Source organism: Ochotona princeps, chromosome X (assembly GCF_030435755.1).
Source record: "Ochotona princeps isolate mOchPri1 chromosome X, mOchPri1.hap1, whole genome shotgun sequence".
Lineage (NCBI taxonomy): Eukaryota > Metazoa > Chordata > Mammalia > Lagomorpha > Ochotonidae > Ochotona > Ochotona princeps.
This window is the reverse complement of record NC_080865.1, coordinates 17,025,844-17,040,799: the sequence shown is the minus strand read 5'-3', so window position 1 is coordinate 17,040,799 and position 14,956 is coordinate 17,025,844. Positions and strand designations below refer to the sequence as shown.

The 14,956-nt window shown below is 40.1% G+C and overlaps 1 protein-coding gene across 1 annotated transcript in view; it reads left to right on the top strand.

Moving 5' to 3' along the window:
- SYTL5 (synaptotagmin like 5) overlaps positions 1–14,525 on the top strand; it is an 89,976-nt gene extending 75,451 nt beyond the window's left edge. The window contains exons 14-17 of the mRNA XM_058659076.1: positions 6,471–6,579; positions 8,058–8,190; positions 12,354–12,562; positions 13,583–14,525. Coding sequence (XP_058515059.1) covers positions 6,471–6,579; positions 8,058–8,190; positions 12,354–12,562; positions 13,583–13,725 — 594 coding nt within the window. The 3' untranslated portion in view covers positions 13,726–14,525. The remainder of the gene's footprint in view (positions 1–6,470; positions 6,580–8,057; positions 8,191–12,353; positions 12,563–13,582) is intronic.
- Positions 14,526–14,956: the final 431 nt, after the last annotated feature.

Genomic DNA, 14,956 nt, shown 5'->3' with positions numbered 1-14,956 from the left:
TCCGAAGGCACTCCATTTCCCCGTGGTCTCCTTGGCAGTAGGGATGTAGTCCTCGGTGCTCCTTGGTAAGGATCTAGGAGTCTTCAGGATTGGAACAAAAGCCTCCTCCGCTCGGTTAGGCCTCAACCCCATCTGAGCCATATATGAGATATACGTGAGTATGGACGAGCCGGGGCCGGGCTGAAACTCTCAACAGCAGGAACCAGAATGGATTGAAGAGCGGAGCTGGCCGAAGGACCTGCTGGAATGCGTGAAGCCCGACACCATGAAGGAGTCGGAGGGAGGAACCTGAACAGTTCCTCTGACAGGACACTGACTCTACAAATAAACACAAGAAGCATGGAGGTAAATAACCCAGAAGAAGCTTTGGAATGTGACCCACTGGAATACACTTGGCTCGGGTTGGGGCAGACCAGGCTGAGTCGGTTCATGTCATCCACTGGCAAGCCCAAGTGCTGAAACTGTGTGGGGGTCTGGCCGGGTTTGGTTGCGATAAAAAAAAAAAAAAGTACAAAACACAAAATGCCAAGGTGAAATGGCCTGTGCTAGTAGGGAATGCAACACCCGACCAGCACTCCTCCCACTGGTTTAGGTGAGGGACGAGAGTGTGATGGGCAGAGCCGGGGAGAGATGCGATACTCATTGGTTCCAATAGAGGTCGGGGCTCAGAAGAGAACCAACCCAGGGATTAAAACCATCAGCTGATCGGAGTGATGGACGGTGGTGGGCACTGTGCTTACTAGTAGTACATGTAGGAGCCTGGACTGGGAATGCCTCAAAGTTTTTTTTAGGGGGATTCCCCTGAACAAAATGGAGGAATCAAAGCATTAATCAAAAAAAGATGGAAAATGGAGTAGATGAATCAACCACCTCAGCTTTATGCTTGCAGCAGAAAACTGGACAAGGGGAAACCCTAAGACGGACTATGTCAATAAGTGGACTCTGCACCAGCCTCATCATACCTGGACTGTTGCTGATGATATGTTGGAGCTTCTAATTGATCGAGGTGACGCTCTGCTGGCTCTGCCTACAAACCTGAGAGGGCCTCCCTAAGAGGCCGTTGAACTTGAACTGGACAAGTGGGATGCTGGACTCTGTATGGTGTAAACTTTTAATTAGGGAATCTCAACGGAACTTGAGCTGTGGTTATGCATCAAGGTGAAGGAATTCATGATGGGGGAAGGGTTTGGGGTGAAGGGGGGGAATCCCAGTACCTATGAAATTGTGTCATGTAATGCAATGTAATTAATGAATAAATGAATATTTAAAAATTAAAAAAAAAAAAAGCCTCCTCCTGTCCGCCTGGATGCAGGCATTCTGACTGGTGTCTGAACCACTAGCCCACCCCATTAATCTCAGCTTTTTTTTATATTGCATGTATGAGATCATTATGAACCTGTCCTTTTGTGCCTGGCTTATTTCATTGAACATTAAGTTCTCCAGATTTATCCATATTGTTGCAAATGGAGATATTTCTATATTTTAAAAGACTGAATAGTATCCCAGTCTATATATGTACCATGTTTTCTTTATTCATCCATTTATGGACACAGATTGATTCCATATCTTGATTCTTGTGACTAGTGCTGCAATGAACATGGGTGTGCATATGTCTCTTCAGTACAACTGATTTGATTTCCTCTGGATGTATAAGCAGTAGTGACTTACTGAATCATGTAATTCATTCTTAATTATTTTTTAGGGATTTCTATACTGTTTTCATAATGACTACACTAATTTAGATTCCCAACAGTGTATAATTGTTGTGGGCTGAGGAGTTGATTTACATTCCTTAAGCTGAGCACTCAGGAATCGGGCCTACTACAGCAGTAGCACCTAGCCTTTGCAGACTCATTGGCGTCCTATTGTCCTGTTGATGGGCTTGGGGGAAAGGGGAGATAATATGGTAATAAAGAGGCTTGTGGAGAGACGGCTGGGAGAGACGGCTCCCAGCACTTGTAACACCATCACGGTCTCCTTGTGTCGGTGCTTTTCGCTCGGACATTCGCCGTGCCTACTATGCCGGCTCAGCTAGCTGCGACATATAATAGTTCTCTTCTTTTCACATGTTATTCATTTGCTCTCTTTTATCATTTTAACAACAAGCACTCTAGTAAGTTTCTTGTGATACCTCTTGTGGTATTGATTTGTGTTTCTCTGATGATTGGTGATTTTGGGGAATTTTCATCTACCATTTCATGCGTGCCATTGGTATGTCTTTTGAGAAATTTCTAATAAGGTCCATCCTTTCCTGATTTTTTAGTTGGGTTAATATTTATTTTCTCACTATTGAGATGTTTTAGTTCTGAATGTATTTTGGATATTAACTATCTCAAATGTATACTTTACAAGAATTTACTGCCATTCATAGGTTATCTTTTACCAATTGAATGTTTCCTTTGCCGTATAGAAATGGGATTGAATATAATCCCATTTGCCTCTTTTCATATTTGTTGCCTGAAATTTAGGGTAAGAACCAAAGAATTTTCTAAGCCAGTGTCATAGAGTTTTGCTCAAGTAGCTTTTCTCCATCAGATCTTATATGTTTCTATAATCCAGTTTGAGTTGATTTTGTGTACATTGTATGAGATAAAGGTCTAATTTCATTCTTCATGTGGATAACCAGTTGTCCAAACACTATAGAAAAGACTATCCTTTCTCCGTTTGTGTTCTTGGCACCTCTGTTGGAAATCAGTTGGTCAAAAATATAAATTTATTTTTAGAATTTTGTTTCTGTTGCACTGATTTATATGTATGTCTCTTTTATAGCAATACAATATATGTTCTGGTTATTATACTTAATGTATTTAATAAGCATTTGTTTTAAAACTTAAAGCATGATATTCATTTGCAAGTCTTTTGACATAATGACAACTAGTTTTGTCTGAATTTGGGTTCAGTAATTGCAATTCTGCCACATCATCCTGGCATAAATGCTACCCTAGTATATCATCAAAAGCCTCTGGTTTAGTTTTTCTAAGATTAAACAAGAATGTAAGACATTTTGAAAGTGTTTGGTTTATATAAACCAGGATAGGCAGGCTCTTTTCTGCCAAGGGCTGTTTGGATATTTATAACATCAGTTGTGGGCCATGTAAAGTTTTTAACTTAAAAATGCTCCCTGCTATAAATTATTGAATTTCAACTCTCACTTTTTATTGCCTTATCAGGAGCAGACCAAATGGCTTTGTGAGGTTTATGTGACCTGTGGGTTTTCCATCCCAGAACAAAATTTAAAAATTTTGAAGTATTTATGATTTTCCTAATATCTTATAGCATTAGACCTACATATAATCTTATAGCAACTTTGTTATCCAATATTTGTTTCTTCTAAAGTATTCAACTTAATTTTATAGTAACAACTGTATTTTTTTCTCTCATCAATTTATGCGGCAGTAAATTATATAATTACAATTAAAATGTGCCAGCATTAGGAACTTAGGGAACTAATGTAGCTGATTTCTTAGTTCAAAATTCACCTGAAGGGGCAAATATGGGCAGTTTTTGTAGAGATGATTCCGCTTTTCATTGGGGTTGGAGAATATTAGTTAATATGATGAATCGGTTTAATATGGGTAGACTGGGACTGACACAATGGCTCAATTGGCTAATCCTCCACCTGCAAGCACCAGCATCCCCTCTGGACACTGGTTTGTGTCCCAACTACTCCACTTCAGATCCAGCTAAAGTCAAGTTCCTGGGACCTGCAGGATATTAGAAGAGTCTCCTGCATCCTAGCTTCAGATCACCTTAGCTCTGGCCATTGCTGCCATTTGGGGAGTGAATCAATGGATGGCAAATCTTTGTCTCTCCTCTCTGTAAATCTGCCTTTCTGATGAAAGTAAATACATCATTTTTTTAAAATATGCGTAGATTACCCTCTACTACAAACATGTCTCCTAGATATACTAAAAACTCATTTAAAGTAGGGTCTGTTTCTTATATGTCCAGGTGATACTTAGCGAAGCACCTTATAAAAATGAAAATATTCTTTATGTGTTGATAGTATTAAAGTGAATGCCACTATCTTTCTCTCAAAAGAAGTTGCTTGCATAATGGGAATTGTGGCATGCCGGGACAGTATGGATTATGTTGCCTTGGAATTTTCTTGCAGGAGTACCCAAAATACCCCCCAAAATTTGATAAGTTCAGGCTATAAGATGATTTCAGTCTTTAAATCTCTTTTATATGTGTTATAATGCTGTAAGACTTCATCTTTATTGTGTTTACTCTGATAAGACTTACTAGTATGATTTAATATAAAAATCAGTGGCTCATTAATAAATGTCATTTACACATGTTTTAAAACTTATTAATGCAGTATTTGTTTATATGTGAAAAATATACATACCACTTTTTCATATTGGCATATTTTCCAATACTAATATGTTACCCATAAGCAAATAGAGCCTCCTTTTGTTATGCTGCATAGCAGACTACCATAAACCATACAGGCTTGAAATAACAACTTATGATTTTGTGGGTTGACTGTATTTGCCTAAGCAACAGTACTCAAAATGTTGTGAACATATTTAATCAGCGAAAATACCCACTATCATTTTCCAACTGTGACATTTATATAAAATAGCATTACCAAAATTGTCAAAACAATAGTTTTTAAAATGTATTTGATCTAAAATAATCACATTAATTATAATACATATTTCACCAAATAATCTCATTTTTCCCCAAGAAGGTTGGCAAAAATCTTCAAGCAATGTTCCCACCATTACTGATATACTTTATTACCACCAATGGAAATGAAAGTCAGACAAGGATTCCTTTTCTTTGCATGAGCCTAAGTAATTTTTTTTCTTGCTGTGCCTCAAACAGGCTTTGGCTTTGTTGTGAGAAGGCTGGCTGTCTAACCTCTTTCAGTCTGCTTGTGCTCAAAACAGATCTTTCTTTCCTTGATAAAATGCTCAGAAATCAGATCTTTCAAGGAAAAGCATGAAAAGGTACACTCATTTCCTACTCCATAAATCACCATCATCATCATCATCATCGAAGTTGTGTTGACTTAGTGCAAGTGAATGACGTACAGACTAAAGGCTTTGAAATGGGTATTGTAGCAAAACAGTTAAGCTGTCACTTGGAACACCTACGTTCTGAATTAGAGTACCTGGTTTCAAGTCCTGTCTCTGATTCCTATCCAGTTTCCTGGTGATGTACACTCTGGGAGGCAGCAGATGATGGCTTAAGTATTTGGGTCCCTGCCATCCACCTGGGAGGCCAGGAAGAACTGAATCCTGGGCTCCTGGCTTTCGCCTGTCCCATCCTCAGCTGTTGTAGGCATTTGAGGGGAGAACTATCAGGGAGATACCTCTCTTTCCCTATGCATTTCAATTAAAGTAAAAGCAGGTTTTAATTAAAAAAAAAAAAGATATAGACCAATTCCATTGTCACATGAGTCCTTCAGGTTGACCTTTTGTAATCACACCCATTTCACATTGACACCACTCCTAGCACCCAGTAAATATTCTTTATCTATGTAATTTTGTCATTTCAAGAATGGTACAGAAATTGAATAATGTAGTATTTGTCCTTTGATACTAGCTTTCTCCTCAGAATAATTTTCTGGCGATACATCCATGTTGTTGCATATATCGGTTCCTTCCAGGTCTTACTATCACAAATAAGCTCATAAGTGTATTAGTGTGCATGTTTTGTGTAGACAGCTTTTTTTTATTTCTCTAGGATAAATGTCCATGGGTTCACCTTCTGGGTTGTATGGTAGTTGCATGTTCAGTTTCCAAGAAACTTCCAACGTATTTTCCAAAGTAGTTATTCTATTTTCTATGTACACCAGCAAAGTTTGAATGGACCACTCACTTTCTTCACTTTGAATTTTGATGATGTGAATTTTTAATATGTCTTTCAACGATTGGTAGCTGGCAGCCCAATGTGAAGCAAGAATTCCCAACTGCTTCCGTTGTGGTCATTTATGAAGGACTCGGGAAAGGAAAGATAGGGAGAATTGAATTCTGATGTTTATTCAGTGAAATATTTTTCCTGTCTCATACCCCAAACTTTGCGTGTATCCAAAGATAGATCTAATCTTCAGTGCATCACAGACATTCAATATCCACTGACTAAAAAAAAAAATGAATTATTCAAAGGTGATTCAAAAAGTTCATAGAAGTGAAGTTAATAGACAAGCTGATTTGGATACAGAAACTATTTGAAATCCATGTATAGATTTTTTCATACTATGGTTTCCATGAACTTTTTGAAATACCCTCATATGCTTCTTTTCAAATTCTGTTTACTTGTGTTTAAAATTACAGACAAATAAATTCATAGAATTATCTATCACCTCTTTTTCAAGTTTGAAGATATTTCTTGAACTATTAAAAAGTACTTGAAATGGGAATGGGTTGTCACATTTAAGCCACCAAGTAAGCATTGTGCATTCAAATATGGGCTGCAAAATAATAAACCACTCTTTGTTCTTGTCTCCTCCTGACCAGGCGGAGTTTGCTCCTGATATTGGCCTTCAATACAAAGGAGAGCTGACAGTTGTTTTACGTTATATTCCCCCAGAGGAGAACCTGATGCCCCCACTACAACAATTTCAAGGTAAAGTGAAAATCAGTGAATTTGATGATAGCTGACGCTCTGTTTCTAGAAGTGTGGGGATGTGGAGTTATTGGTTAAACTACCTTACACTCACATTAAACAAATGAAACATACATAATCAGATATAAATATCTTTCTTAAGTTAAAAAAATAACTTGAAATAGACTTCATTCACCGGATCATTCCCCAAATGCCCTTAGCAGGTGTAGCTGTGTCAGATTGAAACCTGGAGCCACAAACTCAATCTGAATCTCCCACAATTGCGATAAGTACCCACATACTTTATTCATCGCCTGCTGTCTCACAGGATATGCATTAGCAGAAACCTGGATTGGAAATACAAGTATAATTCAACACGGGCAGTCCAATATAGGATGCAGGCATCCCAAAGACATCTTAACCTCTAGTCCAAACATCTACCCCATCACTTCTTTTGAGAATTGAGAATATTATATAGGGAAGGATATGGAATTTGTATAAGGAAAGACCCAAGTTCATACTCAGAAACAAGCCTTATAATGAAATTTGTTTAGACCCTGTTATTGGGATTTAGTTACAGTTTTAAATGTGTTTTTATTTTTAAAAGTATTTATTTATTTATTTAAAAGTTTGAGTTACAATAAGAAGAGAGAGAGAAAGCCAGATTTTCCATCCACTGGATTGCTCCCCAAATGGCCACAATGGCTAGAGTTGGGCCGGTCTGAAGCTAGGGCTTCTTCCAGGTCTCTCACATGGGTGTAGGGCCCCAAGCAGTTTTGTCAATCTACTGCTGCTTTCACAGATAAATTAGCATGGAGCTGGGTCAGAAGTAGAGCAGATAGGGACCTGGCACGGTAGCCTAGTGGCTAAACCCTCACCTTGCACACACTGTGATTCCATATGGGCACCAGTTCATGTCCTGGCTATCCCGCTTCCCATCCCACTGCCTGTTTATAACCTGGGAAAGCATTAGAGGATGGCTCAGAAACTTGCACCCACATGGGAGATCCAGAGGACGCTCCCAGCTCCTGGCTTTGGATGGGCTCAGCTCTGGCCGTTGAGGCCACTTGGGGGGTGAATCAGCAGACAGAAGATCTTCCTCTCTCTTTCTCCTCCTTTCTGTATACCTGACTTTCCAATTAACAAAAAGAAGAAGAGTAAGAAGATCAAATGGGAATTAATGCAGAGCCCATATGGGATGCTGGCACACAGGCAGTGAATTTTACCTGCTGTGCCACAGTGCCTCCCCTTTTTGAACAAACACAAATGATAAATGTATCCAGAAGGAATACAAGGAAGTCAGAACATTTGGTTTGATATAAAATAATGTGAATGCTTGAATCAGTCAGCAAATCTAAAGCTCTGCTGGTATCTTTTGTAAATTTTGATATGAAATTAATTCATAGTCTCTCCCTCTCTCCTCCTCCTTCCTTTCTTCTCCCTCCCCTCCTCTCTTGTCCCACCTGCCTTCCCTCCCCATATTTTGGCACTGGGTACAGGGAAGAGGACCTTTAAGAAAGGAAAGAAGGAGTCACCTGTACACTCTGGAGGAATACTGGAAGTGTGCATCAAAGAGGCAAAGAACTTGACAGCAGTGAAATCAGGAGGCAATTCTGACAGCTTTGTGAAGGGGTAATTATGTTTAGTTCATTTTGGATGCCACTCAATGGGAAATGAAAGAATCTATGATCCATGAGACAGAGGAAGCTGTGAGGCTTTTGTGTTCTGCTTTCTGGAAATGTACTGGAACAGAGCTACCCTTAAATGCTCACTCTTACAGCTAAAGCAATATGACTGTAGCAGGAACTGCTTATTCTAGTTTCCACTGTGTTTCCAACAGATTTCAGGAGTTTCTATTACTCTCACCCTGTGGATGGGAAGGTTTTTCTATGATACTCATTTCATCAAAGAGGGAGAAATATGATTTTTTTTCTGATACTTTGTTTTATTTTTTTTCTTTTTTTATTCATTAATTACATTGTATTATGTGACACAGTTTCATAGGTACTGGGATTCTCCCCACCCCTCCCCAAACCCTCCCACCATGGTGGATTCCTCCACCTTGTTGCATAACCACAGTTCAAGTTCAGTTGAGATTCCCTCATTGCAATGAGAAATATGATTTTTATAGCCCACTTCCTAAGACACATCTTTTCACATTTTGATAGCTCTGAAATCACAGGTATGTCTTATCACTGACAGCACCATAGCATACCTACATGTAGACAGTAACACAATCAAAGTTCATGTCTTGTCGTCTTTTTTTAATTTTATTTTGATGATTTTTTAGATAGTTTATTAGGTGGGAAGGGTCAAGGCCTAGAGCAAAATGGGTGAGATCATTGTTTCCACATTCTCTATTTCCTTCCTGAATCTAGGGGAAGGGAGAAGATAAGGGGATAAGCCACACCCAGCCTCCCACATACCTTTGTACCCTGGGATGAGGGACAGCCACCCAGTGCCATCCCGGGGTCCCCGTTGTGAGGCATACTTCGAGGATCCCACTCAAATGGTGTTGATAGTTCAACAGTTCTGAATTGCTGTTGATGAAATCCCTCCAGGATCCACTGGCTGACATAGTCCACCTTTAAGAGTCTCCACTTGCCCAGATTTTCACTGCCAACACTTGGCTGGGATAGTTGATCAATTTGTTCTGTCCTCCATCCTCTATTTTGGTACTAGATGTCCTCTGTAGGATCTCAAATACAGTTCCATATCCTCCATGTGCATCTGGATGTACTGTCCACTGCTCCATCAAAGGCCACGAGAGGCCCAGCTTTGACACATGCACTCAATGGTCAGACCATGGAACCTGCAATTCTCCCCATGGTTGGAGTTCTGAGTCTAGCAGTTCAGTTGAGGGGATCCCTAAAGAAATTTCATCTGAGGTGATCCCAGACCTGATTCTTGTGTGTGCTTGCCAATACAGGGTCCGGCACAGTCTGTCGCTCAAACCAGCCTCACATACACTGGCAGTTGCAATTGCTGGGTCAGTTCTATCTCCAGTCCTGTCTTCTGTGCTAATCAATGAGTGTTGGAGCCCATCTGAATCCTGCCCACCACACACTCAACCCTCACACAAACCAGTGGGAGGTGGAGCCTGGTCAGAACAACCCCCAATAACCCCCACCAAGCCTGCCCCCTGCCCTGGTTCTTTGCTTGCCAGTATGTACTGCAGACTGGTCCTGTTTGTCCCACATCCAATTCAGCTCTTTTTTTTAAGGATTTATTTGTATTTATTGGAAAGGCAGATAGACAGAGAGGAAGATCTTCCATCCAATGATTCTCTCCCCAAGTGGCCAAAATGGCTGGAGCTGTGCCAAACCGAAGCCAGGAGTCCAGAGCCTATTCCAGGTCTCCTATATGGGTGCAGAGTCCAAAAGCTTTGGGCCGTCCTTGACTGCTTTCCCAGGCCACAGACAGGGAGCTGGATGGGAAGTGGGGCCACCAGGATTAGAACCAGTGCCCATGTGGGATCCTGGCATGTTTAAGGCTAGGACTATAGCCACTAGGCTATCGCACCCAGTCCCTCCCATTCAGCTTTTATACATGTTAGTGGGCATTGAAGCATAGTTCAACCCAACCAGCCCCAGTATCCAGCCCACACTGGTGCTGGCAGGTGCCACTCTGACAAACCATGACTTCCCCCAGTCCTGTTTCTCATGTTCACCAGTGCAAGTGACAACCCAAGAGGGATAAAACAATTTCCCATGATGCTGGGCCATGAGTCACAGGATGCTTTTATTCCTCTTCTCAAATGTTCTTAGGAACATTCATTTTCCCTGTAAAGAAATGGGTCAGGCATTTTCCCTCACATATTCTAAATTTGGTAAAGTCAAATAGAGACAGACAGTGATATGTGGAACTTCTATGCTGGTGGTATGTATATCTGAATCCCAGTTCAACTATGTATTATTCTTTCTTGTAGTAGAGTTAAGGATAGAAGAAACAATTTCTCTGTATCCTACTTTCTAATTTGTCTCACCATCTCTACCACCCAGTTCACTGTCTGGTGGGATGAAGGGATAGCTCGTGGCTAGTGGCTTCATGGCACCCTACAGGGATTTAATATCTTGTCTAACAGAATTCTATTTTGTTAAAAAATTATGAAACAAAAAAAATAGTAAAGGACAATCCCTTTGTTCTTAGTGGGAAAAAAGTCTTCCTGGAAAATTATCTCCTTAGCTATACTTAAACATTAAGCTTATTTTAAAAGGACCTGAGCTTTTTGAAAAGACATGTCAACGCAGCAAGAATAAACCCTTCTTTAAAGTTTAACATTGAAAGAATATATCAGTTACCATTAGGTTGGTCTGTGATCCAAAGTAACAGTGGCTTAAAAAGGCAAATGACTGGAAGCATTTGATTCTCAAGAGATCCAGGATTAGTGTGTCTCGTTACAGGATCAGCTTCTTGGGCAAGAATAGCTTGAGTTTTGGCTGTCCCATTCCAATTCCAGCTGCTAGGAGATTCACATAGATATACTTCTTATATCTCATTAACCAGAGCACAGTCATTTGACTATCTTACCTGCAAGGGATACTGGGTAATATGATCTTTACTCTGGGTAGCCTGTGCCCACATTTTTAAAATGGAGATTTTTTTAAAGAGAGGAATGAGAAGAAAATGGATTTGATAAAATAACATGAAGTCTTTACTTGATACATAAAATTAAGTCTCTGGTGACCTAATATTAGTAGCTTTCTTATTGTAAAGTAGTTTGCTTATTATATTTTTCATTTTTGTTTGATGTACTAATTCCATACATATATTTGTCTCCATCCTTAATGCATGCTTTCTGAAGAGAAGCATCTAGTTAGAGTGGGGAACATTTTTACTGGAAAGGACCATTTGGATATTTAACAACATTATTCGTAGGCCATGTGAAATTATCAACTTAAAAATTAGCCTACTGTAGAATTATTAAATTTTGAGTCCTGCCTGTGATTTCCTTGGCAAGGCCACTCTGAATGGTCTTGTAGGCATTATGTGGCCTATGGGCCAAATGTGTTCCCCCTCCACCTTCATCCCCCACTCCCGAACGTAATATTTTGATCACAGTAGAGAGGAATGCCTGGGATATAGCTGTTTTGAGAGGAGATTCCAGGAAGCAGTATAAAAATAGAGAAAATGAGAAAGGATATATTGGGAAGCTGAAAGGGTAGATTAATGGGCAGGCTACCACTGTGGGCCTCAAGAGCGCAATTCCATTGGGAAACAATGAGGAACTCCATTGTCACTTTAAGTGGCAGGGGCGGTACCGATGCTGAGGGGAACATTCACTAGTTTCCAAAACCTTTGGCTTGAGGTTTACCCCAAGGGGCATTAAGTGCCTAGTGATTCCAGGGTTCTGTATGCATCAGCTGTACCATTTCACACAGTACTAGAGAAAATCCTTCATTGGAGATGGCGGCCAAGAGATAGAGATAGTTGAGGTTAGAAACTGCAAGCAGGCCAGAAATTGGTCATTTTGACTGCTAGTCTACCAAAAGACAGGCCAAGAAGATCCACAGCAGGGCACTCAGTAATGTCCAGGAGATATTGTCAAGATGAGAGAAAGAACCAAAAATAGGGTTAAAAGGACAAGAAAGGACATTTTACAGTTGCTCTGCTAAAAACAAACAATAAGCCATATCATTAAATAAATCTAGATGCATGCATGTAAAAACTTAAGAGATAAATATACATATCATATTTATACACACACCAGAAATTATGAGAATTTATAATGCCTGCTCAGGAGTGATTTTCTGCCTACTGTCTCCATGACAGCTTAATTGTGTTTTCTTTTACAGCTACCTGCTCCCAGATGATAACAAAGCCACCAAGCACAAAACTCCAGTTGTAAAAAAGAGTGTTAACCCTCAGTGGAATCATACTTTCATGTTCAGTGGCCTGTATCCACAGGATATAAACAACGTCTGCCTAGAACTTACCATCTGGGACAAGGAGGCCTTTTCCAGCAACATCTTTCTGGGAGGAGTTCGTTTGAATTCTGGCAGTGGTGAGATACTTTGGTCTGTGACTGGACAAGGAACAGGGTTGGGGTTCCTGCAGGTGTGATGTGTGGTGGATATTTATGTAGTTTCAGCTTTAGCTGACTCCTGAAATTATCGCAGATGCTACACTCCTTTAGGTAACAATGTTCATTGTTAAAATACTAATATTTCCACTATTAGTTTGTGTCCTTAGGCTAGAAGTTTAGGAGACATAATATTTATATTCAGCCCTTTCATGCAATGACAGTTACAGTTTAAGTGAATTTCAAATACATTTTGGGGCCTTCAACTTTTACTTAGAATGGGATTAGCAAAGCAGGACAGGCTTCCAGTAAGGCAGAGTGTCTTCGAAGTCCAACTTTACATCCACTTCTCACTTCTACCCATGACATGTAGCCATCATTCATATTGATTGAATTGAAAGTATTTTGTCCCTAAGGAATGACACCTAATATTGTTTGAAAGGGCCATGGAAACACACTACTAGTGACAGAAGATACAACTGTAACAGGGAGATTGGGCAAGGAAATACAGTAGCGGAGCAAATGAGCAGTGGCAGTGCCCATGCGGTCTCCGAACTCTCCTTCTCCCATAACTTAGGCCAGACACGGAGAGTCTGCGTCTACCAATCTCAGCATCTCTATTGAGAATGATCGCCACTATTGCTTTACTTGTTTGTAGAGTAGGGGGAGCCAAGGACTTCTGTGCCACTACATCGAAAATTCCCCAGGACAGAGAAGTGGATTTATTAGAAAAGGAGAGCCTCAGAGCCCAGTTCAGACCACACTGCCATTATGCTCATTTAGAGCAGATAAACCAGCTCTCTTCTGAATGACCAAAGTTGGGAAAAATGAGCCACCAAGACTACCTTAATTTGTCTTACATCATCTAGGCTTGAAAGAATCGATTCTACTGTAACACCACTTGATAGACATTGATAGCTATTTCATGGCTGTTATAGATGATTTTCAAAAGATTGAAATATTTCATCCATGAAGTATAATGCTCCCCTTGTCCTTCTGCAGGTGTGAGCCATGGGAAGAATGTAGATTGGATGGACTCTCGAGGAGAAGAGCAACGCCTTTGGCAGAAGATGGCTGACAACCCTGGGACTCCTATAGAGGGTGTGCTCATGCTCCGCTCCAGCATGGGGAAGTGTAGGCTCTGAAGGAATCAGTCCTACAGGAATGAAGACTCTAGGAACTGTCTGGATGCCATTTTTCACTGGTAGCAGGCTGGGACCTGAAATTTTATTTCCCCATCATTTCTCACCTGAAAGTATTGTGACAAGAGGGAAAGACACCACTGTTATAAACATTTAGAGTTTTGTTGAGTGGCTAAAAATATATGTACCTCTCTGTGTGCATAGGCTGGGCTTTCTTGGGTGTATGTTAGTGTATGACGTTGTCCTGTCAGTAAGCAAATTGTGCAATACTATGCTGTGTTATAATACTATGCTTTACCAACCATTCTCAAGGTTGGGGAGGAGGTTCCCAGAATTTTTCTAATTGCAAATTATTTTACATTTCTTAAAATAGTTTGAAGAGAAAGAGAACTAATGAGATGGTGGATCACTGGAAACATCAGATGAAGGAATACTGATCACAGTTGACTCACTCTAGGAATCCTCATGATCCAAGAAAGTGTGGTGGGATGCTTCCTCAGGCAAGAAAGTGATTCTGTTATTTAACGAACTTGTGGATTTGCCAGACAATGTTTCAAGGTGGTCTGAAAGAGATTCCTGGGGTGACTACAGAATCTATCATCTAAATTAGCCTATTAATCATAGTGAAGAGAGCTAGACAATGACACCAGAACATCAGTTGTAAATTAAGATTGACCTGGGAAACGGGATATAGAATCACCCTACTGATAACCTACTTAGCAGAGAACTCTGTCATAAACAAATATTATATGAAAAGTTTTAAGTCATTAACTAAATGGGAGTAAGGAACAATGGCCAAATTATTTACCATTTTAGCTTTTGCTTATTAATGAGAATAATTTAATGAAAGGGAGCTACTCTACCTACTGCTTCACTATGTTCCTCTTCTGCACTGTTGTGGGAGAAAGCTATGGATTCTATTTGTTCTCTTACCCTCATTTTCTCCTTCTCAGGTTGGTTTTTCGTTCCTAATTCCATTTAACTTTCAATGTTGTTTACATAGTTGAGAAGGATGTATGCCCTTATGGGCCACCAATTAAGGTGGGGAGGGTGCAAACATGAAGAAGGTGGGTGGACCAAATGTTTTTAATAATTTTTTTATTTTTCTACTGTGTTGCAAGGGGGAAAGGAGAAGGCTTCCCAGAGTCTTTATTATCTTCTTTTTATTGGTTAGCTACTGCCGAAATAATGCTGATTGTCAAATCACTCCAAATGTCAGCGGCTTAAATGACAA